Source organism: Saccopteryx leptura, chromosome X (assembly GCF_036850995.1).
Source record: "Saccopteryx leptura isolate mSacLep1 chromosome X, mSacLep1_pri_phased_curated, whole genome shotgun sequence".
NCBI lineage: Eukaryota > Metazoa > Chordata > Mammalia > Chiroptera > Emballonuridae > Saccopteryx > Saccopteryx leptura.
In genome coordinates this window covers 111,593,079-111,620,810 of record NC_089516.1, presented here as the reverse complement: position 1 = coordinate 111,620,810, position 27,732 = coordinate 111,593,079, and the positions used below count along the sequence as shown (strand labels likewise).

General features: G+C 41.2%; 1 protein-coding gene across 1 annotated transcript; it reads left to right on the top strand.

Moving 5' to 3' along the window:
* The first annotated feature begins 1,848 nt into the window (after positions 1-1,848).
* NKAP (NFKB activating protein) lies at positions 1,849-26,972 on the top strand. Its single transcript, XM_066356254.1, has 9 exons — positions 1,849-2,410; positions 5,771-5,851; positions 16,452-16,522; positions 16,661-16,801; positions 18,337-18,400; positions 19,353-19,462; positions 19,926-20,001; positions 20,959-21,108; positions 26,237-26,972. The coding sequence occupies exons 1-9, from the start codon at positions 2,028-2,030 to the stop codon at positions 26,409-26,411; spliced, it is 1,251 nt and encodes a 416-aa protein (XP_066212351.1). The 5' UTR covers positions 1,849-2,027; the 3' UTR covers positions 26,412-26,972.
* The last annotated feature ends 760 nt before the right edge of the window (positions 26,973-27,732 follow it).

Here is a 27,732-nt window from a genome sequence, read left to right as displayed (position 1 = left end):
AAAAAGTGTATAGCCTGTTTTCACAAAAGTTAGGTGTAGGTTTTCCATTCAAAATTTTCTTATTAGAAACTTCCCCAAATCTCCATCCCAAATTATTTAACTTCTTTTACTTCATTACTTGGTCCTCACCCATGACTAATTGTTTTTACATCGAAGATATGCAACATAATTATAAAACAAAAATAAATAAAAGTTAGTCTCTAAATATTGAAAGTAAAATTAAACAAATGATTGTGTGTATCAAATTAGTGGCATAACCACACAGAGAGAAACAATTTCATTTCATTTTAAGAAACAGTAATTTCATCATGCATCCTTAGTAGGTAGATGCCCTAAGGGTAAAAATAATTAAAGAATACAAGTCTTCGCGCCTGACCAGGCGATGGTGCAGTGGATAGAGCGTCAGATTGGGATGTGGAGGACCCAGGTTCAAGATCCCGAGGTCGCCAGCTTGAGTGCGGGCTCATCTGGTTTGAGCAAAGCTCACCAGCTTGGACCCAAGGTCGCTGGCTCGAGCAAGGGGTTACTCGGTCTGCTGAAGGCCCACGGTCAAGGCACATATGAGAAAACAATCAATGAACAACTAAGGTGTCGCAACAAAAAACTGATGATTGATGCTTCTCATTTCTCTCCATTCCTGTCTGTCTTTATCTATCCCTCTCTCTGACTCTCTCTCTCTGTCTCTGTAAAAAAAAAAAAATACAAGTCTTCAACTCTTCTCAGTAATTATTTCATTGGTGGTAGTATTGGTATTTTTACACTGACATTGCTATATGTGTATTGTAGGATAACATAAATGTGTAATTATACTGGGGGACATTGAGAGCTGGAATTTTTGTGTGAAAAAAAAGGAAATGCACATATAAGATTATTGAAGTTAAATAAAATCTCTGTAGTCTTGGGTGGAAGTCAATGTGAATAATTCATGGTGTATTTTATCTTCAAATAAGATCGTACCTCTATTCACCAATCAGAAAAAAAAAAGATATCCAATAGTGTGGTCCACTTTTTCATTTAATATTATGTCATACATCTTTCCTTTAAATTCCAAAAAATGGGAGGTTTCCAATAATTAATGGCATTCATTTTCAAGGTCTGATAAGTTACTTCTTAGGAGGAAAGGCCCAGGGGCTATCTAGCTACTAGTAGATAGAATGGATTCAGAATTTCCACAGCAACTTCACTGTGACTTCAAAAATTAAAGTCCCTAATTAGTGTTCCAATGCTCGTACATTTACAAACAGTGTAAAATAAATAGAAATAATGGTCATTAACCATGTATTGCTGAGGTACAATATGACGGGACTACGTAAGGGGCGAGACAAGGAGCGGGGGCTACCAATCCCTTTTGCGGGAGTACATTGGTGGAGAGTGGAGATAAATATGCAAATTTTCTCTAGGCAGCAAACGTAACTGGAGTGTATCAGACTCAAGTCATTAACATAGAATTTGTGCCCTCTAAGCTAATTAGGCAATAATGGGGCTTAGATAGTATAGCTAACCACCAATTAAGATAAATCTTACTTATTTTGCTTGGGATTGGAAAGAAAAAGTTGAGCGCCCGCGCACGTGTATGTGCGTGTGCATGAGTACGCCTACACACATACATACACATATACACAAACATATATGTAAAATTACACTGGGTTTGTTGTTCATAAGGTCGCTCAGTGAAAAGTGTCCTGTGGCCTCTCGTCCCGTCCTTTCATCCAGGTATTTCAACTCGAGAATAAAGAAAGAACATCTCCAGCCCAATTTACACTTGAGCAACCCCACTCGGAACTAAAAGGATGCAGGGACCAGGTTTCCCCACCGGCTTCTTTATACCGATACACACATCACGTCGCGTCGACAGGACAAGCTAGATCCTGGGAAGGTATTTGCGACATACCCGGAACTGTTTCCAAGGTTTCCTCGAGTTCGGGTTGTGGCAGGGTGACAGGTTCTGGGAGCCAAGGCAACCGATATCTTCCCAGGCTAGCGAGAACACCCTATTGTCCCCTCGCTAAGGGGGCCCCGCGGCAGTGATGGCTCCGGTGTCTGGTTCGCGCAGCCCGGAGAGGGAGGCCTCGGGCCCCAGAGTGAAGCGTCGCAGTTCTTCGAGGAGCCCTAAATCCAGCAAATCCGCTCGCTCCCCGCGACGCTGCCGCTCTCGTTCGCACTCTTGCTCTCGGTCTGGGGATCGGAATGGCCTCAATCACCAGCCGAGTGGCCTTAGCCAAGGCTCCCGAAACCAGCCCTACCGTTCCCGCTCGCGGTCACGCTCTCGGGAGCGGCTGTCTGCCACGCGGGGCACCCCCTTCGCTTCTGCCTCGTCCGCTTATTATGGCGGCTACTCACGGCCCTATGGGAGCGACAAGCCTTGGCCTAGCCTCCTGGACAAGGAAAGGGAGGAAAGCCTGCGACAGAAGTGAGTGCAATGGACGCTCCCTCTCTTGCGCCCACCTGCCTTCCGAGACGGATTTCTAGTTCATCCCTACTGCTTCCGCATGTTCTCTCTGTTGTAGTGCACCCATTTTCATCCCTTCCTTCAGTCCACCCACAACACCTGTTCGCTCGTTTTTGTGATTTTGTTTTTGTTTTTCTTTTCCCATTCGCTCTTTCCTTCCCTTAGGTTTTTCACTCATCCTCGGGCCCCTTTATACAGTGCCTTCGTCAGCCGCTACCCTCTTCTGCCTCCTGGCTTGTAGCAGACGTGGCCAAGAGCCTCAGACCTACCGGATTTGTATAGCTTGTACTTGGTTGTGTGGTTATCATTCGTGAGCGTGTTTTTATTCCTCATTAAGCTGATTTCATGGGAAAGAGGAGCTCTGTTTTATTAATTACAAAATTCTCAGAACTTAGCACTCTGTAAGAATGTAAGCATTACTTGTTCAGTGCTCAGACAGGTTTGAGATGATAACAGGATCTGTAAATGGAAATGTTTTGTGGCAAGTTGGGAATGGTTGAGATTCAAGTTTTAAATTGGAGAGGAGAAAAACCTGTAAGACAAGATAATTGAATGAATGTAGGCAAAGTGATCTGCTAAACTATAGATTAGGTTATGTTGCAAAAGGTCTTTTTAAGTGTTCTCAATCTTGACCAGGAAAAGTAAGGTCAGGGTGAGAGCAGGTCTCTAATGAAGGTGAGTATTGGAGTGGAAAAATGAATAGTTTAAGTCTACAGGGGTCGGGAACCTATGGCTCACAAGCCAGATGTGGCTTTTTTGATGGCTGCATTTGGCTCACAGACAAATCTTTAATAAAAATAATAATAACGTTAAAAATATAAAACATTCTCATGTATTACAATCCATTCATTTCCTACCACTCATGTTCATGGTTGCGGGTGGCTGGAGCCAATCACAGCTGTCCTCCAGGACAACACCAAATTTTTATTGGATAATACCTAACGTACACCGGTCGTTGTATGGCTCTCACGGAATTATATTTTAAAATATGTGGTATTCATGGCTCTCTCAGCAAAAAGGTTCCTGACCCCTTGGTTTAAGAAGTAGAAAGGAAAGGAGTTATCATTATTGCTTATTTAGTGTTAAATTATGTGTCAAGCACAGTACTAAGTGTTTCACATGCACAATGTCTTAAAAAAAAAAACAACAAGAAATTTTAAAGTATCACAGACATTGAGGTTAAGATTCCAACAGCTGGGAGGTGTCCCCATGAGTTGTTTTCTTCCGGGAGTGGGAAATCCAGAAAGCACCCTGATGCAGAGGATGAGCTCTAGGATCAGACTGCCTGAATCTGAAGCTTTGCTTGCTACTTAATCATTGTGTTACCTTGGACAAGTTACTTAACCTCTTTGAGCTTCTTTTCTTCACTATTTAGTATATGTGCTGCCGAAGCAAGCACTCTTCACTATTTAAAAGGGGGATAAAATTAGCATGATTGCTTTTAGAGTTATAATGATTTAATGCAGTAGTCCCCAACTCCCGGGCCGCGGACCGGTACCAGTCTGTGGGCCATTTGGTACCAGTCCGCAGAGAAATAATAACTTACATTATTTCCGTTTTATTTATATTTAAGTCTGAACGATGTTTTATTTTTTAAAAATGACCAGATTCCCTCTGTTACATCCGTCTAAGACTCACTCTTGACGCTTGTCTCATAAGTTTGACAATTATATTTAAAAATACCACAATTTTTACACCGGTTGCATAATTTTATTTTGTGCATTTATCCGTCCCATCCTAAAGGCCAGTCCATGAAAATATTTTCTGACATTAAACTGGTCCGTGGCCCAAAAAAGGTTGGGGACCACTGATTTAATGCTCAGAATATAATTAGTGGTCCTTAAGTGTTAGCTATTAGGTTTTCCTGCATGAGTACAGAAACAGTAAAAATGGCCCGGAGTTAAGTTGGACCTACCTCTCCAAATTAAGTTTTTCAGAAAGTTATCCTCAGGCTGTGTAATCACAGAGCAACCAGATTCTTACTAGACAGTCCTCACCAAAAGATGTTGGAACTTCTTGGATGAAATTTACTTTTGTACATTTAGAAGATAATTTGTCATAAGAGGACAGATGGCAGCAGGGGTGTGAATTTGACTGCTCGCTGTTCACAGCCTATCAGGCATAATATTCCAAGTGCAGTTTTAGATCATCTGTTTCTCCAAATGGGAAACCTGACCACATGATTATAATACCTCTTCCTCTGAATAAAAAAGTAAAAAATCAGTTGACTCAATTGAACCAATTATATTTCTTTTGTAAAGCTTTTTTAAACCAAGGGAGTCACAAGCAGCTAAACTTTGCAGAATTGAGCCTGAGTGTTTTGTGTGTGTGTGTGTTTTTTGTTTGTTTATGGGTCATAGCAAGAATTAAAAGAAGAAATCACAAACATAAAACAAGAAAAAAATTTTGTGTCCTCCAAGGGTAAATACATGTACTCCTTTTTGAAAAAGGAATTAGAGAGAAAAAAGAACAAACCCTCTCACTGAGTAGTTTTTGTCAGATAAAACTTGTTTTCAGAGCTTTTTTCATTTTCTACTTTGAATGCTTTGTTTTTATTTCCTTCATGAATGCTTGAGTTTCCGCAAACGGAAGGTTTAACCCAGGGGTCCCCAAACTTTTTACACAGGGGACCAGTTCACTGTCCCTCAGACCGTTGGAGGGCCGGACTATAAAAAAACCATGAACAAATCCCTATGCACACTACACATATCTTATTTTAAAGTAAAAAAACAAATGGGAACAAATACAATATTTAAAATAAAGAACAAGTAAATTTAAATCAACAAACTGACCAGTATTTCAATGGGAACTATGGGCCTCTCACTGACCACCAATGAAAGAGGTGCCCCTTCCGGAAGCGCGGTGGGGGCCAGATAAATGGCCTCAGGGGGCCGCATGCGGCCTGCGGGCAGTAGTTTCAGGACCCCTGGTTTAACCAAACAAAAGTGATGACTTCTCTTTATTTTCATAAGTGTATGTAAGCAAATGAAGTTTTTCCCCATGTAAAACTGTTTCTGTCACATTGCAGAAGGTGACGAGAGCAGTTGGGAGCTACGGCATGTGTGCGGCAGAGAGGCGCACCTGACAGGCTCCCAGGCCGCCTTCCTGGCCCAGCCTCATCTGTAGTCTGTAACGCTTGATAATAATATCAAAATATCAGATCGTAAAAGTTGAATTTACAGTTAACGCAAGCTTTTATTCACTTAAAATTTAAGAGGTAAAGGGAAAACAGGACTCCACTGGGCTCCATTGAATTTGATTATATATTTAGGAACCACAGTTGATCCGTGGAGTTATAATTTACATGCCTGTATCTTCTAGGAGGTTAAGTGAGAGAGAGAGGATTGGAGAATTGGGAGCACCTGAAGTATGGGGACTTTCTCCAAAGAATCCGGAACCAGAGTAAGTGATTAAAAAAATATTTATTTTTTTAAATAACATTTGTTTAAATTCAGAGTCTATTATTCAAAATTTTTGTTAAGGGAAGAACTTTAAGTGCAGGTCAGATTTTTCTCCTAGTGATTTATGCTATTCTGCCTCCTTAAGTTTTAAAATCATTGAACATACTTAAAGATTAAAACATGTTGTTGCTAGTGGATTTTAACATGCTAATAGTTTTCCTAAGTTGTTATTCACAGGATACTAATTTCCTAATCATAAAAAGGTTCAGTGTTAAAAAAAATACATGTATATTATTTCTAATTATTTTTCTCAATCCAATAGCAGATTGTATGTCAGGTATTAGCATTACATAAGGATTTTTTTTTTTTGGTAAGGGTTTTTGTTTTTTTTTAAACCTCTGTGGGGTTTTTTTTGTTTTGTTTTGTTTTTTTTATTTTTTATTCATTTTAGAAAGGAGAGAGAGAGGGAGAGTGAGAGAGGAGAGAGAGAGAGAGAGAGAGAAGGGGGGAGGAGCAGGAAGCATCAACTCCCATATGTGCCTTGACCAGGCAAGCCCAGGGTTTTGAACCAGCGACCTCAGCATTTCCAGGTCGATGCTTTATCCACTGCACCACCACAGGTCAGGCCAAAAGGATTTTTTGAGGTATAACTGAGATATAACATTATCTTAGTTTCAGGTGTATAATGTAATGATTTGATATTTGTGTACAGAGGTGAGCAAAAGTAAGTTTACAGTTGTTTATACAGAAAAATATAAAATAATTAATAAATAATAGTACCAAAATAACTATTTTGCATACTCACAACTATAAACCTACTTATGCCTCATCCTGAATATTCTTGGCTCCCTTGTTGTAAATGAATTGACTATATATAAGGTCTACCGGAAAGTTCTGTCCGTTTTTGGAATAAAACAAAACACAAATTTTTCTTACCATCAATAAAATTTATTAAATAATATATTTCCACACCAATCCTATCTTCCGAATATGGTCCGAAATGGTTTGCTGAACTGAATTAAGCCTTTCTGCGATCTCCGATGTTGTCATCAAAGGATCTTGCTCCAACATGGTCTTAACAACATCGTCATCGATCAAAGATGGTCGCCCAGAATGTGGCTTATCAGAAAGGTCGAATTCACCTGTTTCGAATTTTTCGAACCATCTTCTGCATGTCCTATCAGACACTGTACCTTCACCAAACACTTTAAGTAAATTTCTGCATGCTTCTGTAGCATTTCTTCCTTGTTGAAATTCATATACAATACAGTGGCGTAAATGAACTTTATCAGTAGCCATGGGTACACTATCGCTTCACACATAAGACTAACGTGAATCAACTTTGTTTTAGTTAATTTGCTACGTCAGTATGTATACATTAAGTGATAAAAATAGAGAGGCACATATGCGCCAAACATGTGCTTACATGTCAAAACTTGTTGTGATAGAAACAGACAGAACTTTCCAGTAGACCTTATATAAGTAGGCTTATTTCTGGGTTCCTATTCTGTTCCCAAAGGAATTATTTTTTACAATAAATATGCTGACATGATTTTGTTTAGTTTTCCCATATCAAATAGTATCGGAAGGCTTAGTCCTGTTTTCTTTTCCGTATTTTTTTTCTCTTTGGTTCTGTTTATAAGCTTCTTCTTCTCTCTCGTATGTTTCTCTGTCTACTTTAGGTTGAGTTGAAACAATGAGCTTGACAGGTAAACTTGTCATTTATGACAGGGTGATAAAGCATTATTATCTGAAACTTGTTCTTAAGATACGTTTGGGAAAATACTTAAAGAATCTGACCTCAAAGAATGAGAATTGGAAAGAACCCTAAAAATAATTTTCCAGCAATACCTAAATTATTTCAGATGTGATTTTCAGAGAAAAGATTATGTACTATAGAAATTCCTTTTCTAAACCATTATAGAATTTTTATGATATTCATTTTCAGATTCTCTACAACAGAACGAAATGTGTTTATACTGTAGTGTGGGAGGTTTTTCATGCTCTGGGGAGACAGAAGAGTTGCCACCCTGCCATGTGTCCTTTACACACATAGAATGAAATTATGACATCTTCCCTCAGCCTTCTTAGCTCCACTTTCTGTCATCTTTCCTTAGAGCTCCCCTTTCCTTACTTTTGCCCCGTGGTTTCTTCTGAAAATATAAATCTTACATGCTGCTTTCCGTTTGTGTAACACTTTGTACACTCTAAAGCATTATGCAAGGGAGAGGATTAGTATACTATTATAAAGTTGGTCAACCCTTAAACTATACTCTTAGAAAAACAGTTCAGGGCTTACTTTTAATGTTTCTTGGAAATAATCTGTTACTGAACATTTTTATACTTCATGGTCCATAATTTATCACTTTTCCAATTCTTTTAAACCTTTTTCTTTTTAAATTACAGTTGATGTACAATATTATATTAGTTTCAAGTATACAACCCTGTGATTAGAGGTTTATGTAAATCTAGTATCCATCTGGTCTGGCACCATGTAGAGTTATATTATATTATGCTATTATTGACTGTATACCCTTCGGTGTACTTTACATCTTTGTGACTATTCTGTAACAACCAGTTTGTACTTCTTAGTCCCTCACCTTGTTCACCCATTCCCCCAAACCCTCTCCCCTCTGGCAACCATCAATATGTTCTCTGTATCTATGAGTCTGTTTGTGTTGTGCTTATTTGCTTTTTAGATTTCATGTATAAGTGAAATCATCTGGCATTTGTTTTTCTCTGACTTATTTCACTTACCATAATACCTTCTAGGTCCATCCATATTGTTTCAGATGGCAAGATTTTGTTCTTTTTATTTATTTATTTTTGACAGAGACAGAGTCAGCGAGAGAGACAGAGGGACAGACAGACAGGAAGGGAGAGAGATGAGAACCATCAATTCTTTGTTGCAGCTCCTTAGTTGTTCACTGATTTCTTTCTCATATATGCCTTGACTGGGGGGCTACAGCAGAGAAAGTGACCCCTTGCTGAAGCCAGTGACCTTGGGCTTTAAGCAAATGACTTTGGCTTCAAGCCAGCAACCTTTGGGCTCAAGCCAGCGACCATGGGGTCATGTCTATGATCCTATGCTCAAGCCAGCAACCTCTTACTCAAGCTGGTGAGCCCATGCTCAAGCCAGATGAGCCCGCGCTCAAGCCGGTGACCTCAGGGTTTCAAACCTGGGTCCTCCGCATCCTAGTCTGATGCTCTATCTATTGCGCCACCACCTGGTCTGGCAAGATTTTGTTCTTTTCTATGGCTATTCCATTATATATATGCACCACTTCTTTTCTTTTTTTTTATTCACACCAGATTTATTGATTTGACAGAGAGAGGACACACAGAGAGAGAGAAAGAGATAGAAAAAGGAACAGTGAGCTATTCCTGTATGTGCCCTGACCAGGAATCGAACCGGCAACTTGTATGCATGACCAACACTCTTGACAAAGTTAACCAGTCAGGGAGTATGCACCACTTCTTTATCCAGTCACTATTACTGGACGCTGAAGTTGCTTCCATATCTTGCCTAATGTAAGTAATGCTGCAATAAACATATGGATGTACAGGTCTTTTCGATTTAGTATTTTGGGTTTCTTCAGATAAGTACTCAAAAGTAGAGTTGCTGCATCCTTCTTCATCTCTTGTTATAGCCTTTGTTGTAAAATCTGTATTGTTGCCCTGTTGGGGTGGCTCATTTGGTTAGAGCATTGTCCTAATACACTAAGGTGTGTGGTCTTGCTCCCTGGTCAGGGCACATGCAAGAATCAACCAATGAGTGCATAAATAAGTGGAGCAACAGATTGATGCTTCTGTCTCTAAAATACAACAATACATTAAAGTCAATTTTGTTTCATATAAATATTGCTACCCCAGCTTTTTTTGTGTTTTTTTTTTTCCATTTTCATAAAATATCTTTTTCCATTCCATTGTTTTCACTCTGTGTGTGCCTTTGGATCTGAAAGGGATCTCTTGTAGACAGCATATGTAACAGTCTTGTTTTATTATCCATTTAGTCACTGTATATGTTTTGTTTTTGATATTTTAATTTTTATTTCTTGATTTTAGAGAAAGAGAGGAAAGGATGGAGATAAAAAACATCAATTTGTTGTTCCACTTATTTATGCACTCATTGGTTGATTCTTGTATGTGCCCTGACCAGGGATCAAACCCACAGCCTTGGCGTGTCAGTACGGTGCTCTAACTAACCGAGTACCCAGCCAGGGCTGTCACCGTACAGCTTTTGATTGGAACATATAATCCATTTGCATTTAAAGTAATCATTGATAAATATGTATTTATTGCCATTTTATTCTTTTTTAATCTTTTCTTCTTAAAGAAGACCCTTTAGCCTGACCTGCGGTGGCGCAGTGGGTAAAAGCATCAACCTGGAACACTGAGGTCGCCGGTTCGAAACCCCGGGCTTCCCTGTCAAGGCACATATGGGCGTTGATGCTTTCTGCTCCTCCCTCCCTTCTCTCTCTCTCTCTCTCTCTCTCTCTCTCTCTCTTTAAAATGAATAAATAAAATCTAAAAAAAAAAGAAAAAAAAAAGAAGACCCTTTAATATTTATTGTAATATTGCTTTCCTGGTGATGAACTCCTTTAGCTTTTACTTATCTGGGAAACTCTTTATACTTCAATTCTAAGTGATAGCTTTGCTGGGTAGAGTAACCTTTTCTTTTTCCTGAAGTGAGAAGTGGGGAGGCAGAGAGACAGACTCCCACATGTGCCCAACCAGGATCCACCCAGCAAGCCCACTAGGGGGCGATGCTCTGCCCATCTGGGGCATTGCCCCGCCCATCTGCAGCATTGCTCCGCCCATTTGCGGCATTGCTCCATTGTAACAGGAGCCATTCTAGTACCTGAGGTAGAGGTCATGGAGCCATCCTCAGCACCCGGACCAACTTTGCTCCAAGGGAGCCTAGGCTGTGGGAAGGGAAGAGAGAGATAGAGAGAAAGGAGAGGGGGAAGGGTGGAGAAGCAGATGAACGCTTCTCCTGTGTGCCCTGACCAGGAATCAAGCTGGGACTTTCACACACCAGGCCGACGCTCTACCGCTGAGCCAACCAGCCAGTTTTTTAATTCTTAATGAAACATTTTATTTTGAGATACTTATATTTTTTTTATTTATTCAGTTTTAGAGAGGAGAGAGAGAGAGAGAGAGAGAAGGAGAGAGGAGCAGGAAGTATCAACTCCCATATGTGCCTTGACCAGGCAAGCCTAAGGTTTCAAACTGATGACTTCAGCATTCCAGGTCAAAGCTTTATCCACTGCACCACCACAGGTGAAGCCGAGATACTTGTAGATTTACATACATCTAAAGAAATAATACACAGAGCCTGACCAGGCAGTGGTGCAGTGGATAGAACATTGGCCTGGAATGCAGAAGACCCAGGTTGAAAACCCTAAGGTCGCCGACTTGAGCGTGGGGTTGCTAGTTTGAGCCTAAAAGTCACTGTCCTATAGCCCAAGGTCGCTGGCTTGAGCAAGGGGTCACTCACTCAGCTGGAGCCCCCTGCCCTGTAAAATTGCATATGAGAAAGCAATCAATAAACAACTAAAGGTGCTACAACAAAGAATTATTGCTTCTCACCTGTCTCTCCCTTTCTGTCTTTTCCTATCTGTCCCTCTCTGTCTTTCTCACAAGATAATAATAATAATAATAATAATAATAAATATACAAAGATCCCCTACCCTTCACTCAACTCACCCCAATGGCACCATCTTGCAAAACTCCAGTGCATTATCACAGCCAGAATATTGTCATTGGTTCAGTCAGAATGCAGAATGTTTTCATCACCACAAAGAACCTGTCATGTCTTTCTTTTTTTTATTTTTATTTTTTCTGAGAGAGAGAGACAGGAACATGGACCTGCTCCTGAATTTGCACTGACTAGGTAATCCAACCAGCAACCTCTGGCTCCGGGCGGATGCCCCAACCAACCGAGCTATCCGGCCAGGCCTTAATTTCTTTTTATTTTCAGAAAGATTGAAAGAGAAAGGGAGAGAGAGGGGAGGGGGAAGGGAATCATTCATTTGTTGACCCACTCAGTCGCTGTCACATATTTTTAAAAAGAAACAGAAACCCTGGAACTTTTATAAAATAATCCACTCTGTAAATGTTCACAGTGAATTCACAGGTTTTTTAAAAACCCTATGAATACTCATTATATGATTTTATTTATATTGAGTTCAACAAATGGCAAAACTAATCTATGGTGGGACAAGGACATGACCAGAAGTGTGTGTGAGGTTGGTTTCTGGGGTTCTTGAACTGTTTCTTGATCTTGGTGCTTGTTACACAGGCATGTTCCTTCATGAAAATTCATTGAGCAGCACATTTCTGATTTGTACGTGTTTCTGTTGGTATGTAAATAAAGACCTTAGTTTAAAAAGAAAAGATGGTGCCCTGGCCGGTCGGCTCAGTGGTAGAGCGTCAGCCTGGCGTGCAGGAGTCCCGGGTTCAATTCCTGGCCAGGGCACACAGGAGAAGCGCCCATCTGCTTCTCCACCCCTCCCCCTCTCCTTCCTCTCTGTCTCTCCCTCCTCTCCCACAGCCAAGGCTCCATTGGAGCAAAGTTTGCCTGGGTGCTGAGGATGGCTCTGTGGCCTCTGCCTCAGGCGCTAGAGTGGCTCTGATTGCGGCAGAGCGACGCCCCAGATGGGCAGAGCATCGCCCCCTGGTGGGCATGCTGGGTGGATCCCGGTCGGGCGCATGCGGGAGTCTGTCTGACTACCTCCCTGTTTCCAGCTTCAGAAAAATACAAAAAAATAAAATAAAAAAAATAAAATAAAAAGAAAAGATGGCATCAGACCTGACTGGGTAGCTCAGTTGGTTAGAACATCCTATCGATAAACCAAGGTTGCAGGTTCAATTCACGGTCGCGGTACAATACAAGAATCAACCAATAAATGCATAAATAAGTGGAACAAGAAATTGATCTTTCTATTCCTCTTCCTCTCTCCATCTTTAAAAAAATCAATAGAGAAAAATTTTAAAACGCTGCCAGATAGCTCTGTTGGTTAGAGTATCATCCTGGTGCTCAAAGGTTGCAGGTTCAATCCCTGGCCAGGGCACATAAAGGAACAAATTGATGTTTCACTCTCTCTCTTTCTTCCTCTCTCTCTAAAATCAATAAATATTTTTTTAATTTGAAACCTATTTTTTAATTAAAATAAAAGATATGGCATCTCTACAACAATGACCATACATTTTAATGAAGTTACACTGAAACAGAGAATTCCAAACCACAAGGCAGATGTGACAGTTTTATAAAATATTTGGAAGTGTTTATTGAAACAGATATGGTCATTAAAAGTTTATCAGCTCCTTGAAAGGAGTGCCTTGTCTCACTGATCAAACATAATACTTAAAACAGTAGGTGTCAGTAAACATATTTGAGTGAATAAACTGATCTTCAGTTAGCAGAAGTATTTTTTTATTAACTTTATTGGGGTGACACTGGGTAACAAAATTATACAGGTTTCAGATGCACAATTCTACAATATATCACTCAAGTCTCCGTCCTCACCATTTATTCCCTCTGTACCCTCCTTTCCTCCTCCCATTCCCCCTCTCCCAGCAGTCCCCACACTGTTGTCCCTGTCCATGAGTTTTCTCATTTTTCTTTTTTTTCAATCCCTCCACCCTCTCACCCAGCCCCTACCCTTAACAGCTGTTAGCCTGCTGTCTACCTATGAGTCTGTCTCTTTTGCTTGTTAATTCCTTTTGTTCATTAGATTCCACATATGAGTGAAATATGGTACTTATCTTTCTCTCACTGGCTTTTTTCACTTAGCATAATGCTCTCCAGGTCCATCTGTGCTGTAGCAAAGGGTAAGATTTCCTTTTTATGGCCAAGTAGTATTCCATTGTGTAAATGTACCACAGCTTTTTTATCTACTGGGTAAATTAATATTGGTTGTCAGTCCTTGCTTTTCATCATTTTGAATATTTCTTGCCGCTCTCTTTGGCCTGAAAAGTTTTTCAAAAATCAGCTGACAGTCTTACGAGAACTTCCTTGTAGGTTACTACCTGCTTTTCTCTTGCTGCCTTTAAGATTCTCTCTTTGTCTTTAACTTTTGGCATTTTAATGATGATGTGTTTTGCTTGACCAGGTGGTGGCTCAGCGGATAGAGCATCAGACTGGGACACGGAGGACCCAGGTTCGAAACCCCGAGGTCGCCAGCTTGAGCATGGGCTCATCTGGTCTGAGCAAAGCTCACCAGCTTGAGCCCAAGGACGCTGGCTTGAACAAGGGGTCACTGGGTCTGCTGTAGTCCACCAGTCAAGGCACATATGAGAAAACAATCAATGAACAACTAAGGTGCCACAGTGAAGAATTGATGCTTCTCATCTCTCCCTCTTTCTATCTGTCACTATCTGTCCCTCTCTCTGTCTCTGTCTGTGTCACAAAAATAAAAATGATGTGTCTTGGTGTGGGCCTCTTTGGTTTCATTTTGTTTGGGACTCTGCCACTCCTGAACTTGTATGACTATTTCCCTCACCAGGTTAGGGGAGTTTTCTATCACTATTTTTTCAAATAGGTTTTCATTTTCCTGCTCTCTGTTCTCCTTCCAGCACTCCCATGAGGCAAATGTTGGTACACTTGAAGTTGTCCCAGAGACTCCTTACACTATCCTCATTTCTCTTTTTGCTGTTCTGATTGGGATTTTCTGCTTCCTTATATTCCAAATCGCTAGATTTTCTGCTTAATCTACTCTGTTGTTGATTCTTTACTTCATCTAGTCTACTGTTGATTCCCTGTAATTTGTTCTTCATTTTAGTTAGTGTATCCTTAATTTTTCAACTGGTTCTTTTTTATTGTTTCCTGCCCTTTTTCACGCTATTGAAGTTCTCATTAAGTTCCTTGATTATCCTTATAACCATCGTTTTAAACTCTGTGTCTGGTAGTTTGCTTACCTCCATTTCATTTAGTTCTTTTTCTGGAGATATCGCCTGTCCTTTCATTTGGGACCTATTTTTTTTTGTCTCCTCATTTTGGCCACCTGCCTGTGTTTGTTTCTATGTATTAGGTAGAGCTGTTACGTCTCTTGGACTTGGTAGAGTGGCCTTCTGTAGTAGGTGTCCTTAGGGCCCAGTGGGACAGTTTCCCTGGTCACCTGAGCTGGGCACTCCAGGTGCAACCCAGTGTGGGCTGTGTGCACTCTCCTGTTGCAGTCGAGCCTTGATTGCTGTTGGCGTGGCACTGAGAGGGCTTTACCCCCAAGCACATTGGCTGCAGGCACCAGATGTGACTACAGTGGAGGAGCTGTACAGAGTAGGACTCGCTTCAGTGGGGCTTTGGTGCCTGCTGAGTTTGCCCCTTAGGTGTGTCACTCGTGGAGGTGGTTGAAGTGTACTCCAGTGTGGCCTGAAGCTGTCCACTGGGTGTGCAGGCTCTGGGGCCTCCCAGGAGCTGCAAGGTCAGCTACCACCCATGCCCCTGTCTAGGGCCACATGGCATGAGCTACTGCAGCTGGCTGCTACTTGTGCTGGGTTTCGAGGTGCCTGGTGAGGCCAGGCTGTGAACCAAGGTCAGCTGCAGCTACTGCCAGACCTGGGCTACTTAGCAAGAGGTAGAGTACGCAGAGGCCAGCTGCTGCTTGTTTGAGAGATTGTACAAAAGTGTAAAGCAGGTGTCCCCAAACTATGGCCCAAGGACCGCATGCGGCCCCCTGAGGCCATTTATCCAGCCCCCGCCGCACTTCCGGAAGGGGCACCTCTTTCATTGGTGGTCAGTGAGAGGAGCACTGTATGTGGTGACCCTCCAACAGTCTGAGGGACAGTGAACTGACCCCTCTGTAAAAAGCATGGGGAAGAAAGGCCCTTTGTATTGGAAACGACACTGGAAAAGGCTTTGGTGGTGGAAAAGCCCACAACTTGGGTGGGGTGCGGTGGGGTCTCAGGGAATCACCAGGGCAAGGCAAACAGTGTTAACCAACTTCATTGAGACTCAGCTGTGGGGCCCGCCTGCCGGCTGTGTAGAAATTGCTCAGCAATGGAACAGTGGCCTCTGCCAGCACTTCTGTTTGGAAGAAAGCTGTACCTTCAGCCTTTGCCATGATGCCACACATTTCAGTTTCTTTCTGTTTGTCCCTGATGCCTTTCAAGCTGCTGCCCCAGTGCTGGAGCTCAGAGGGACTGAGTCTGAGTAAGTCCATGTGCAGGCTGGGACTGCCTGGGACTCCAGAAGCCCCCATCCAATAATCCCCATTGGTTTTTACAACCAGAAGTTATGGGGTCTTCTTTTCCTGTCGCTGGAACCCTGGGCTGAGGGTTCTGATGTGGGTCAGGGACCCCTCATTTCTCAAAGGGAACCTCTGCAGCCAAGACATCCGTCTAGGTTTCTGACCTCCACACGTGGGTGTGTGACCATTCCACATCTCTGCCCCTCCTACCAGTCTCAATGTGGCTTCTTCTGTATAGTTTTAGTTACAGGACTTCTGTTCAGCGAGACTTCAGGCAGTTTTTAATGATGGTTGTAGGATGTTATAATTTTTGCGTGCTTATGGGAGGTTCTGAGTACCACGTTTACCTCCTCCATTATCTTGACCGCCCCCCACTTTTCTGATTCTTACAACCATGTTCTTTAAATTCAGCTCTGATGAACATACACCAGTAGAGGATGAAGAGCCAAAGAAGAGCACCACTTCAGCTTCCACCTCAGAAGGTATATTTTAAATATAGAGCTTTTTTTTTTTTCAAATTTTCGATCACATATTCCTTTTCAGTATTTCAAATACAATAAAAGCGATACTAAGAAATACTTGTTTAGACCTTAGTTTTTATTTTATTTTATTTTATGTAGAGGAAAAAAAGAAGAAGAAAAAGTCCAGTCATTCAAAAGAAAGGTCCAAGAAAAGGAGAAAGAAAAAATCATCTAAAAGAAAACACAAGAAGTATTCTGACGACAGTGACAGTGACTCTGATTCTGAAACAGACTCCAGTGGTAAGAAAGTCAACGTCATTCCGCAAGCCTCTCTTTAAAACTACTTTTACTTCTGAAAGTGTATTTCAGAAGTAGGTTCTTAGAAGCAGTAATAGTCGAGAGACTTTGTGCCGGGCACCCTTCAGAGTGCTTGCTATTTAATGCGCTGCGTCCCTGCAGGACACTTCTTAGCGGTGGGGAAAGGGAGGCGCAGAGCAGCATACAGTGCCACCCTCACGGTCGCACACTGGGGACTCACCCGAAGCAGTGTGACTCTGGATTGGTTGTGTGTAGTTAGCTGTACGGGGCGTGTGAGCCGAGTCGGGCTCGGGCTGTGAGGAGTGTGTTGCAGCGAAGCCTTACAGGGCCGCCTGGGCTCTTTGGTGCAGTTCTCACACCCACTGAGCACCTTTGTGCAGTTTTCAAAAAGGCACAGCCAAGGACCCCCTCCGGCGGGCAGCTGATTGAAGGGAGACACCCCGTGGGGGGCGCATCACAAGAAGGCACCTTGTGTGTGCCTGGTCCTGGCTGATGACTGGCAGAGGCTGCCTCCTCTGTCACATCCACAAGGGTGCCCTTCCTCTCGTGTCACCTGGGTTTCCTGGCCCGTTGTCACTTTTCTTCCTCATTGCTGGAAGACGGAACTTTTTAAACACAAATCTGGGCATGTCAGTCCCCTACTCAAGCTCCTTCAACAGTTCCACAGCCTTCAGGGTCGAGTTGAGACCCTGACTGATCCGGTCTGATCACATCACCCTGTCATGCGCTCTCACTTTCTCTCGTAGCATCCTCTGTAGCCTGAGAGCTACTTTCTGTCTCCTCAACAGTCCCTGTTCGTTCTCTCAATTTTGTTTCTCGATACAGAGTGTCCGTCCGTCTGTCTGCCTGCAATGCCAGTCTCTCCCTGCATCTGCCTGGCTTACTCATTTCAACAATGGGCATGCATAACTTCTGTCGTAAAACTGTTCTGAATGAGAACTAGCCTGAGTCACCTTGCCTGCTCGGCCAGGCCTCAGCAGCCTCTCCCGCTCAGCCTGGTTCTGAGACTGTAGGCCCAGCACGCCCGGCTTCTCCCTGTCACTCGGGTTCTGTTTCTCTCTGTACCTCTGTCTCCTCCGTTAGACGGGGCTCCTGGGCAGCACCCTCAGACACACACAGGGGTTCCCTCTTTCCTCCTGCAAATACCCAAACGTTCAGAAGAATAAGGAGAAAGTACCATGCCGTATACATATCGCCGAGATTTTAACGACTGCTAGTATTTTGACATATTTCCTTCAAATATGATTTTTTTTTGCAGAGATAATTAATGTAAATTACAAGTATCACACTTCCACCCTAAGGATTTCTGTATACATCTCTTGTATGACTTTTTCCTACTTAGTCACAATACTATTATTTCATGTAATAAAATTAATAATACCCTATAACACCAAATATTTATTGTGGAATTAATTTCTATGTAACAACAAATAGAACAGCAGTGGGATATTTAGCTACTCAAAAGTATTGGGGTTTAGAGCTAATTTTTAAGGTTTCTTCTGTGCTTTAATTTGCAGATGAAGATACAAAAAGGAGATCAAAGAAAGTCAAGAAAAAGGAAAAGAAGAAAAAACGCAGATCGTTAGTTTTTTTCCTTCAATTTTTATTATAGAAAATTTCAAATAGATATAAAATTACATAAAACAGTAATCCCCCATGTGACCGTCGCCCGGCTGACACAGTGACCAGCTCCTGGGCAGCCTCTCCACCATTATTTTGAAACCAATCCCAGATATCATTTCATCCAAAACCAGTATGTTTCTCTAAAAGATAGGCATTCTTTTTAAAAAAAAAAATCATAATTAGAGCACTGTTATCACACCTAAAATATTTAACAATACTTTCTCAATTTTTGGCAGTTTTTTGTACAGTCTACTCAAAATAATCCAAGTAATGCCATTAGTTGCCATTGCTTGATATACATCTTTAAAGCCTCTTCTCTTTTTGTTCTTGCAATTTATGAAAGCAACCAGATAATTTGTCCTGTAGAGTTTCCAGCTGTATGGGTGTTGCTGATTGTATTCTTATGGTGTCCTTTACCATATTCTGTCCTCTGTATCTATAAGAGAAAACTACTCTCATCAGCTATTTGGTTACCCTGAAGTACAGTTTATATAGGAAAGACAGGATAATTGCTTACTTTTTTGTTTTATGAGTTTTCAAAATAATGAGCTGGGTTATTTTAGTAACATTATAAACCCAAGTCTTCATATATGTGTGATTTTTTTTTTAATTTGTTACTCTTAAAATTATTGATGCTCAAATTGGTAAGAGTTACTTTTAAAACTGGTTTATTTCTATTATCTTTCTACAACATGAGAACTGTATTTCATTGTTTTCTTTAGGGATATGTTTTTTACAGTGAAATATGATTTAGTTAAATAGTTGAGAAGATTTTTAAATAAAATGCTGAAGAATTCGAATAAGCTAAGAATTCACATCATTTTAATCACTCTTATTGCCTTGAAAAAAATAATATACCCTTTAAAATGGGACAATTAAGTCAATTTGTATCAAATTATAATAATTACAGGAAGAAATACAAGAAAAAGAAGTCTAAGAAGAACAGAAAAGATTCCAGTGATTCAAGCTCCAAAGAGTCCCAAGAAGAGTTTCTGGAGAATCCCTGGAAGGATCGATCAAGTAGGTGCTTCTGATGGATTTTGACACAGAACACAGAAAACATTGAATTAACCAGTCAGCCAAAATGTGCATATGGCCTGACCAGGCAGTGGTGCAGTGGACAGAGTGTCAGACTGGGACACAGTGGACCCAGGATCGAGACCCCGAGGTCACCAGCTTGAATGCGGTGTTGCTGGCTTGAGCGTGGGATTACAGTCATAAGCCTATGGTCACTGGCTTGAGCCTAAGGTCGCTAGCTTGAGCAAGGGGTCACTCGGTCTGCTGTAGCCCTCCAGTCAAGGCACATATGAGAAAGCAATCAATGAACAACTAAGGTGTCGCAACGAAGAATTGATGCTTCTCATCTCTCTCCCTTTCTGTCTGTCTGTCCTTATCTATCCCTCTCTCTGACTCTGTCTCTCTGTCTCTGTCTCACTAAAAAAAAAATTCTTTTTAATATACATTTTGAATATCTTTCATGCAGAGCCTGAAGAACCCTCGGATTTAATTGGCCCGGAGGCTCCAAAAACACTTGCCTCTCAAGATGATAAACCCCTGAAGTGAGTAACAGTGCATTTATAATATCTAAAGGACCTTCCCAAAAGTGTGGCCCTGACTTAGCGTGTCCAAGCTTGTCCGCCTCTGCCCCTATTCCTTCCCCCGGTTCCGAGTGAGCTGAGCTGAATTTCCCTGTTCGCTGTGCACTTGCCCACACCGTGCCTTAGTTCCCTATTTCTCCCCCACATGCTTTCCCTGCTTCCCTCAGCCCTGCTTTCTGCAGAACCTCCAGTGTCTTCCTGTTAAAGTCCTTCCCATCCTTCAAAGCCCTTTTCGAAAGAAGGGGCACGTGCTGATTTCCAATTCCTTCTCTCCACGAGGAGGTGTGATTCCTCCCCTTTGATCCTTTAGTCCTCAGAGCACTTTATATTTCTTCTGTGCAATGTATTCTACACTCTACATTGTACTGTAGTTATAACCTTATCAATGTGTCAGTTCCACAAGAACAGAGATGGGTTTTGTTAACTAGAGTATTTAAGAAGCATTCAATGAATTGAATGAAGGGATGATAGTTTTAAAGTCCCCTTGAATGAAAGGTAATAGATAATTGTTAGTGTATGTGTTATTATTGGTTATTAGGCTAAACAGTGTATTAAATTTGAGATATATATTATTTCTTTCTTTTTTTAATGGAAAAGGAGAAAAATAACTTGCTGAAAGAAGCAGGAAAGGCAGTGCCTGTAGGGACAAATTAATCCATAATTGCAAAACATGAACGTGTATGTGCTAACAGCAGCTCTTTTGTTCTTCTGGAGTATCTCTGCACTTCTGGCTTAGTGACAGAGGTCACAGTGCATTGTTTACTATTCGGTTAAAGTCATTCATATTGGGCTTCCCAGCATGCTGCCGCTCATCAGTGATATTCCAACTGTGCGCTGAGAGTGAATGAATTATTGTGCTCTCTTTAGATGATGAAGTTTTTCTAATGAACCTTTTCTGAATTTTGAATTACTTTGTAGCTATGGCCATGCTTTGTTACCTGGTGAAGGTGCAGCTATGGCTGAATATGTAAAAGCTGGAAAACGTATCCCACGAAGAGGTGAAATTGGTTTGACAAGTGAAGAAATTGCATCATTTGAATGCTCGGGTTACGTGATGAGTGGTAGCAGGTATGTTCTTGGCATTGATGTCCATTTCTGTGATTAGATCATTGCCTTCTTTCTCACTACCAGAATTATATTTGGTGATTTATTTTCATTGCATGACCATTCCTAATGAAGAGTAAAATATAAGTATTGATTTTTTTTTGGTTTATTATTTTTTATTTTTCCGAAGTTAGAAGCAGGAAAGCAGTCAGATTCCCACATGCATCTGACCGGGATCCACCCGGCATGCCCACCAGGGGGCAATGCTCTGCCCATCTGGGGCGTCACTCTGTCGCGACCAGGGCCATTCTAGCACCTGAGGCAGAGGCCATGGAGCCATCCTCAGCGCCCGGGCCAACTTTGCTCCAATGGAGCCTTGGCTGCGGGAGGGTAAGAGAGAGATAGAGAGAAAGGAGACAGGGAAGAGTGGAGAAGCAGATGGGCACTTCTCCTATGTGCTCTGACTGGGAATCAAACCCGGGACTCCCACACACGGGGCCAACACTCTACCGCTGAGCCAACCGGCCAGGGCAGTATTGTTTTAATATTAGTTTTGTTGGTATAAATGTGGCTGTCTAAAATTTTAAGTATATATGTAACTCAGCCTCACACCCAGTTCCGTCAGAAAGTCAGTCTTTCCAGTGTCCATTCTTATTTCATATTTTGGTACAGATAGTTTATCCTCTGGAGGATATAGTTAAATTCAGCTAGTTATAGCTGTCTCATGAGGAATGCAGCATTGTGGTAGTTAGGAAAGCATTTCAATAACACAATATTACCGGTTTCTAAGTTTGCTTCTAATTCTCTATGGACTCTGAGACTGAGGAGCAGAAAAGGGTCATGACAGACAGCAGGCTCAGCATGGGGAAGTGACTGTAAAATCAGGGAAGAGAAAGAAAAGCACCAGGCAGAACAGGGAGGGTGGACAGGGCATCTTTACCAGAATCACACTGAAGTTAGGAGTTTAAAAACTTTCTCAACTATTAAAAGTAGATAAATATTTTAAAATAAAATTGGAGGCAAATATTTGAAGTATCCCTGAAGCACTTCCAGAATCTTCGAACTCTGATGACCAGCATTTGAAAACACCATGCCTGCCATGGCCTGATAGCTCAGTTGGTTAGAGCATAGGTTGGATGTATAGGTTGTGGGTTTGATTCCCAGTCAGGGCACATCCAGGCACAGATCAATGTTTTGTTCTCTCTCTCTTCTCTCTCTAAAGTCAATAATTTTTTTTTTAAATAAAGATTTAGGCCCTGGCCGGTTGGCTCAGCGGTAGAGCGTCGGCCTAGCGTGCGGAGGACCCGGGTTCGATTCCCGGCCAGGGCACACAGGAGAAGCGCCCATTTGCTTCTCCACCCCTCCGCCGCGCTTTCCTCTCTGTCTCTCTCTTCCCCTCCCGCAGCCAAGGCTCCATTGGAGCAAAGATGGCCCGGGCGCTGGGGATGGCTCTGTGGCCTCTGCCCCAGGCACTAGAGTGGCTCTGGTCGCAACATGGCGACGCCCAGGATGGGCAGAGCATCGCCCCCTGGTGGGCAGAGCATAGCCCCTGGTGGGCGTGCCGGGTGGATCCCGGTCGGGCGCATGCGGGAGTCTGTCTGACTGTCTCTCCCTGTTTCCAGCTTCAGAAAAATGAAAGAAAAAAAAAAAAAAAAGATTTAGCCTGACCACGTGGTGGCACAGTGGATAGAACATCAGCCTGGGATGCTGAGGACCTATATTCAAAACCCCAAGGTCACCAGCTGAGCAAGGGCTCACCAGTTTGAGTGTGGATTCATAGACCATGACCCCATGGTTGCTGGCTTGAGCCCAAAGTCACCGGCTTGAGCAAGGGGTCACTCGTTCTGCTCAAGGCAAATGTGAGAAAGCAGTCAATGAACAACTAAGGTGCCACAACGAAAAATTGATGCTTCTCATCTCTCTCCCTTCCTGTCTGTTCTCTCTCTCTCTCTCTCTCTCTCTCTCTCTCACTCTCTCTCTCTTGCTAAATAAAATTTAAAAAATAAAGATTTCAAGAAACCAAATAAACAAACAAAAAAAAGAAAACACTATCTAAGGGTCAGCATAGTTGATAAAAAAAAGTTAGAGGCTTAAGGACTAGAAAGGAGGCTATAACACTGTAATTTTTATGAATGCTATGGATTGTTTATATAGAAAATCCTAAAGAATCTAGAGATAAATTATAAATAATAAGATAATTTAACAAATGATTGGATATAAAGTTAATACATAAAATCAATTGCATTTCTATGCACCAGCAACAACTAGAAAATGTAAATAAATAAAAAGAAAACAGTATTCATAGTAGTATCAGAGAATATGAAGGATTTAGAAATAAATCTTAATAAAAGATATCCAGGATCTCTATAGGGAAATAAATGAAGAGATACCATGTTCATGAACAGAAAGACAATATTATAAAGTTGTCATTTCTTCTCAACTTAATTTGTAGTTTCAGTTCAGTCCAAATCGAAACCACAACAGAGTTTCTCATGAAACTTGATAAGTTGGTTTTAAATTTTATATGTTAGACTGGACGGTCAAGAATAGCCAAATCGCCTGACCAGGAGGTGGCACAGTGGATAGAGCATCGGACTGGGATGTAGAGGACCCAGGTTCGAGACCCTGAGGTCGCCAGCTTGAGCACGGGCTCATCTGGTTTAAGCAAAAAGCTCACCAGCCTGACCTGTGGTGATGCAGTGGGTAAAAGCGTCAACCTGGAATGCTGAGGTCGCCGGTTCGAAACCCCAGGCTTGCCTAGTCAAGGCACATAGGGGAGTTGATGCTTCCTGCTCCTCCCTGTTCTTTCTATATCTTTCCTCTTTCTGTCTCTTTCTCTCTGTTTCCTCTCTCTAAAAAAATGAATAAATAAAATGTAAAAAAAAAAAGAATAGCCAAATCTCTTCTGAACAAGAAGAGAAAGAAAATGAAATTGCCTTACCAGATTTGAGGACTTATTACAAAGTTCAAAGCATTTAGAAAGTGTTGTATTCAACCTGGAAACGCTGAGGTTGCCGGTTCAAAACCCTGGGCTTACCTGGTCAAGGCACATATGGGAGTTGATGCTTCCTGCTCCTCACCCCTTCTCTCTCTCTCTCTCTCTCTTCCCTCTCTATAATGAATAAATAAAATCTTAAAAAAAACAAAAGAAAGAAAGTGTTGGGGAGACCTTGGCCAGTTTCTCAGTGGATAGAGTGTCAGCCTGGTGTGCAGACATCCCAGGTTCCATCTCCTGTCAGCCCCAGTCAGGACACACAGGAGAAGCGACCATCTGCTTCTCTTCCCCTCCCTCTCCCCCTCCTCTCCCTCTTCCGCTCCCACAGCCAATGGCTTGATTGGTTTGAGCATCAGCCCATGGCACTGAGGATAGGTCTGTTGATTTGAGCATCAGCCCCAGACGGGTTGCTGGGTGGATCCCATTAAGGCACATGCGAGAATCTGTCTATCGCCCCTCCTCTCACTTGAAAAAAAAAGAAAATGTTGGGGAACAAATGACTTGTTCAATGGAATAAAATACGGAGCCCAGGGACAGAGGCATACATGTATGGGGAAAGAAGAAACTATTCAATAAATGGTGGTTCAGGGGGAAAATGGTTATTTGTGTGGAGAAAGATGAAAGTAGAACCCTATATTACCATATTTAAAAATTGGTACAGCCAGACTAAGGACTTCATTGTCAAAAACAACTTTAGCATTCTTAGTATAATGAGCAGATATCTATTAGATCTTGGGGTGGAAGAAGTGGTTTTAAAAGAAGACCCAAAAAATGCAATAACCATAAAATAAAATACTGATAAATTTGCCTAGGTTAAAAGTAAGAACTTTTGTTTATTGAAAGACATCTTAAAGTAAGTAAAAAGACAGGTTCCAAACTGGGATAAGATCCTACAATACACGCAACCATGAATGAGTTAGCGTTGAGAATATTTAAAGACTGCCTATAAACAACTAGAAAGAAAAGCAGGAAAATGACACAAACAGGCACTTGTCAGAAGAAACATGCGTGGCCTATACATACATAAAGAGGTATTCGTTACCATTGGAAATGGAAATCAAGGACATACTGAAATATTTTATACGCATTTGATACTCAAAAGTTTGTAGTTCTAACAATAGCAAGCATCTGCGAGGGTGTGGAGCTGCAGGATCTCTTATATTAGTAGTGGTGGTGTGAATTGTTACAAGCACTTTGTAAAACAGTCTGAAATTATCTTGGAAAGTTGAGCAGTAGTATAGTTTTATGGCCCAGCAACCCCATACCTAGATACTAAAGAGAAAATCTTGCCCGTGTACTAGGAGACAGTTTCATGGAGGCTTATTACAGCATTGTTCGATTCCTTTTCCGAATAAACGACTCACTGTACCCTGAACAACCTAAATACGTTGTCATCTCCTTGACCCTCCATCCTGCCACCCCCCACCTTCACACTAACCTGAAGTGATTCTCCCCTCTTCTCACCAGTTTTCTCCATTTTTCTAGACAGCTCAAGCTTCATCTTGAACTGATTGTATAGGATTGGGTACATATACATAAAAGAGGCAGGTTTTCATGAAGTCTCCCTTCTAAAATATGTGACCTTTTGAAGATGATATAATAGTTTCCCTCTGCTCCTGACCCGATGCTTTCCTGATTTGGATCTTGTGCTAAATCCTATCTTGATTTTCTTTGAGCCACTATTAGATTCTAAAGAATTAAATTCAACTGTATATTTAGAGTTGATTGTATGATAAATTTGAGCCATGGAGAAGTTCCATCTAATTGATGACAGTGTGAATCTTTCATGTATCCTGTTATCAATTCCACAAAGGCAAATTCCACATATCACCTAAGAAGTTTAGTATGTTGCCTGTTGTGGGTGGTTTTACTGGAAACAGCTGAACTCAACTTATGCCCTTAGTATTTGAAATGAGTAACATTCACAATATTGACAGAGCATCATAGATCATCATTTGAATACTAGCAATGAGTCAAAGGACATGTTGACAGATAAAAATGAATGATCTTTTGAAAATATAACCCATTACAAAAACGGGGTTGTTTTATTTTTTGTCAGAGTTTGAGTAAACCACTCTGTTAAGAAAGGATTATTAGTGAGAAAGTACCGTGAGAATAATTGCTGAGATATTAAGCCTAAAATAAAATTATCTCCAGGCATCGCCGAATGGAGGCCGTGCGACTACGAAAAGAGAACCAGATCTATAGTGCTGATGAGAAGAGAGCTCTCGCATCCTTTAACCAAGAAGAGAGAAGAAAGAGAGAAAACAAGATTCTGGCCAGTTTTCGAGAGATGGTATACAGGAAAACTAAAGGGAAAGATGACAAATAAGGATTTTCAGATTGTCTAAGTCAAAGTCTGGGTTTCCTATATGCATACAGAAAGATTGTTATGATCTGAAAAGCTTTACAGTGTTACTGTGCCTTCTATTTAATTCTTTTAGTCCTTCGATAAAAAGCCGTTTATTGATGTACTTTAGCAAGTTCTTTGGGTCATTTTGGATTGACCAGAAAACTTTCTGGTTTAAAAATCCAAACTCTGGATGAAATCTGACTCTATCAGGGGAGGTGCATTGAGAGAAAATGTCAGTGAGATGAGAAACTTCACTCACACTGGGGGGCAGCACTGGGCTGAGCTACGCGTGGCACCTGCCCCCCCCCCCAGCTAGACCTGTGTGAGTTCTCATTCCTCTGTGCTGAGTGTGTTATATAGAAATGGACATGATAGAAACATACAGGAGGCCAGTTTTGTTAACCAAATGAAGGCATTACTGAAAAGCAAATCTGGAATTTGAAGATTGACTTTTATCACATAATATATAATCTACCCTGGAAATAGTGTGTTTTGGTTTTAGTCCATACCCTAACCCCAAAACCAGCACAAAAAAGAAAAGAATAGTAACCACAGACTTACTGAATTGCAAATGTGGACATTAGTTTTGAAAATTTTTAATACGTTACTTAACAATGTTTTTTTTTCAAATATAAAACATTGTGATGTCTACTATTGTGCCAATGTAACTACATTATTTCCATCTAAGCTGTTCTGGGATCATAATTTGAGTACCAGAAATGAATGAGGTCAACTGTGGTCAGGAGTTTAATAGGGAAAATATAATGAATCATTATTTTACCTTAGTTATTTTATAAGGATGAAGCTAAAATGGTATTAAACGTTTTTTATGTCCTTTATATAATACACAGATTTCATTTTAAATGTTGTGAAGCGTTTCAGTTTATTTTTTACATCAATCATTCAGTTTAATTTTTAATTTTGTATAGAACCCCCTTACTTTATCACTTTTTTTCTGGCTACTATTGACTTTTAAGGTTTGGGAGAAATGGAAAATTCTGGGACCATGGGATTACAATCTTTTTCCTTCCCTATTTTGTTTAGTCATCAGGTCATAAGAGTGAATGAGGAAGGGACAGTGGAAGTTTGAGTTTTTTTTTAGATTGTTTTGAGCTGCATTATTATTAAAATAAGGCAATCCGATTTCAAACCATGGATCAGAAGCTTTACTCTTTAGCATATGTTCTGGAAATATGTCTACCTTTAACCCACAGCTAATGAACTAAACAGCCACTTGGCATGCAGCAACATTGATGACCCCTGAATATCAATCAAGTGATTTCTATTTATCATCATTGCT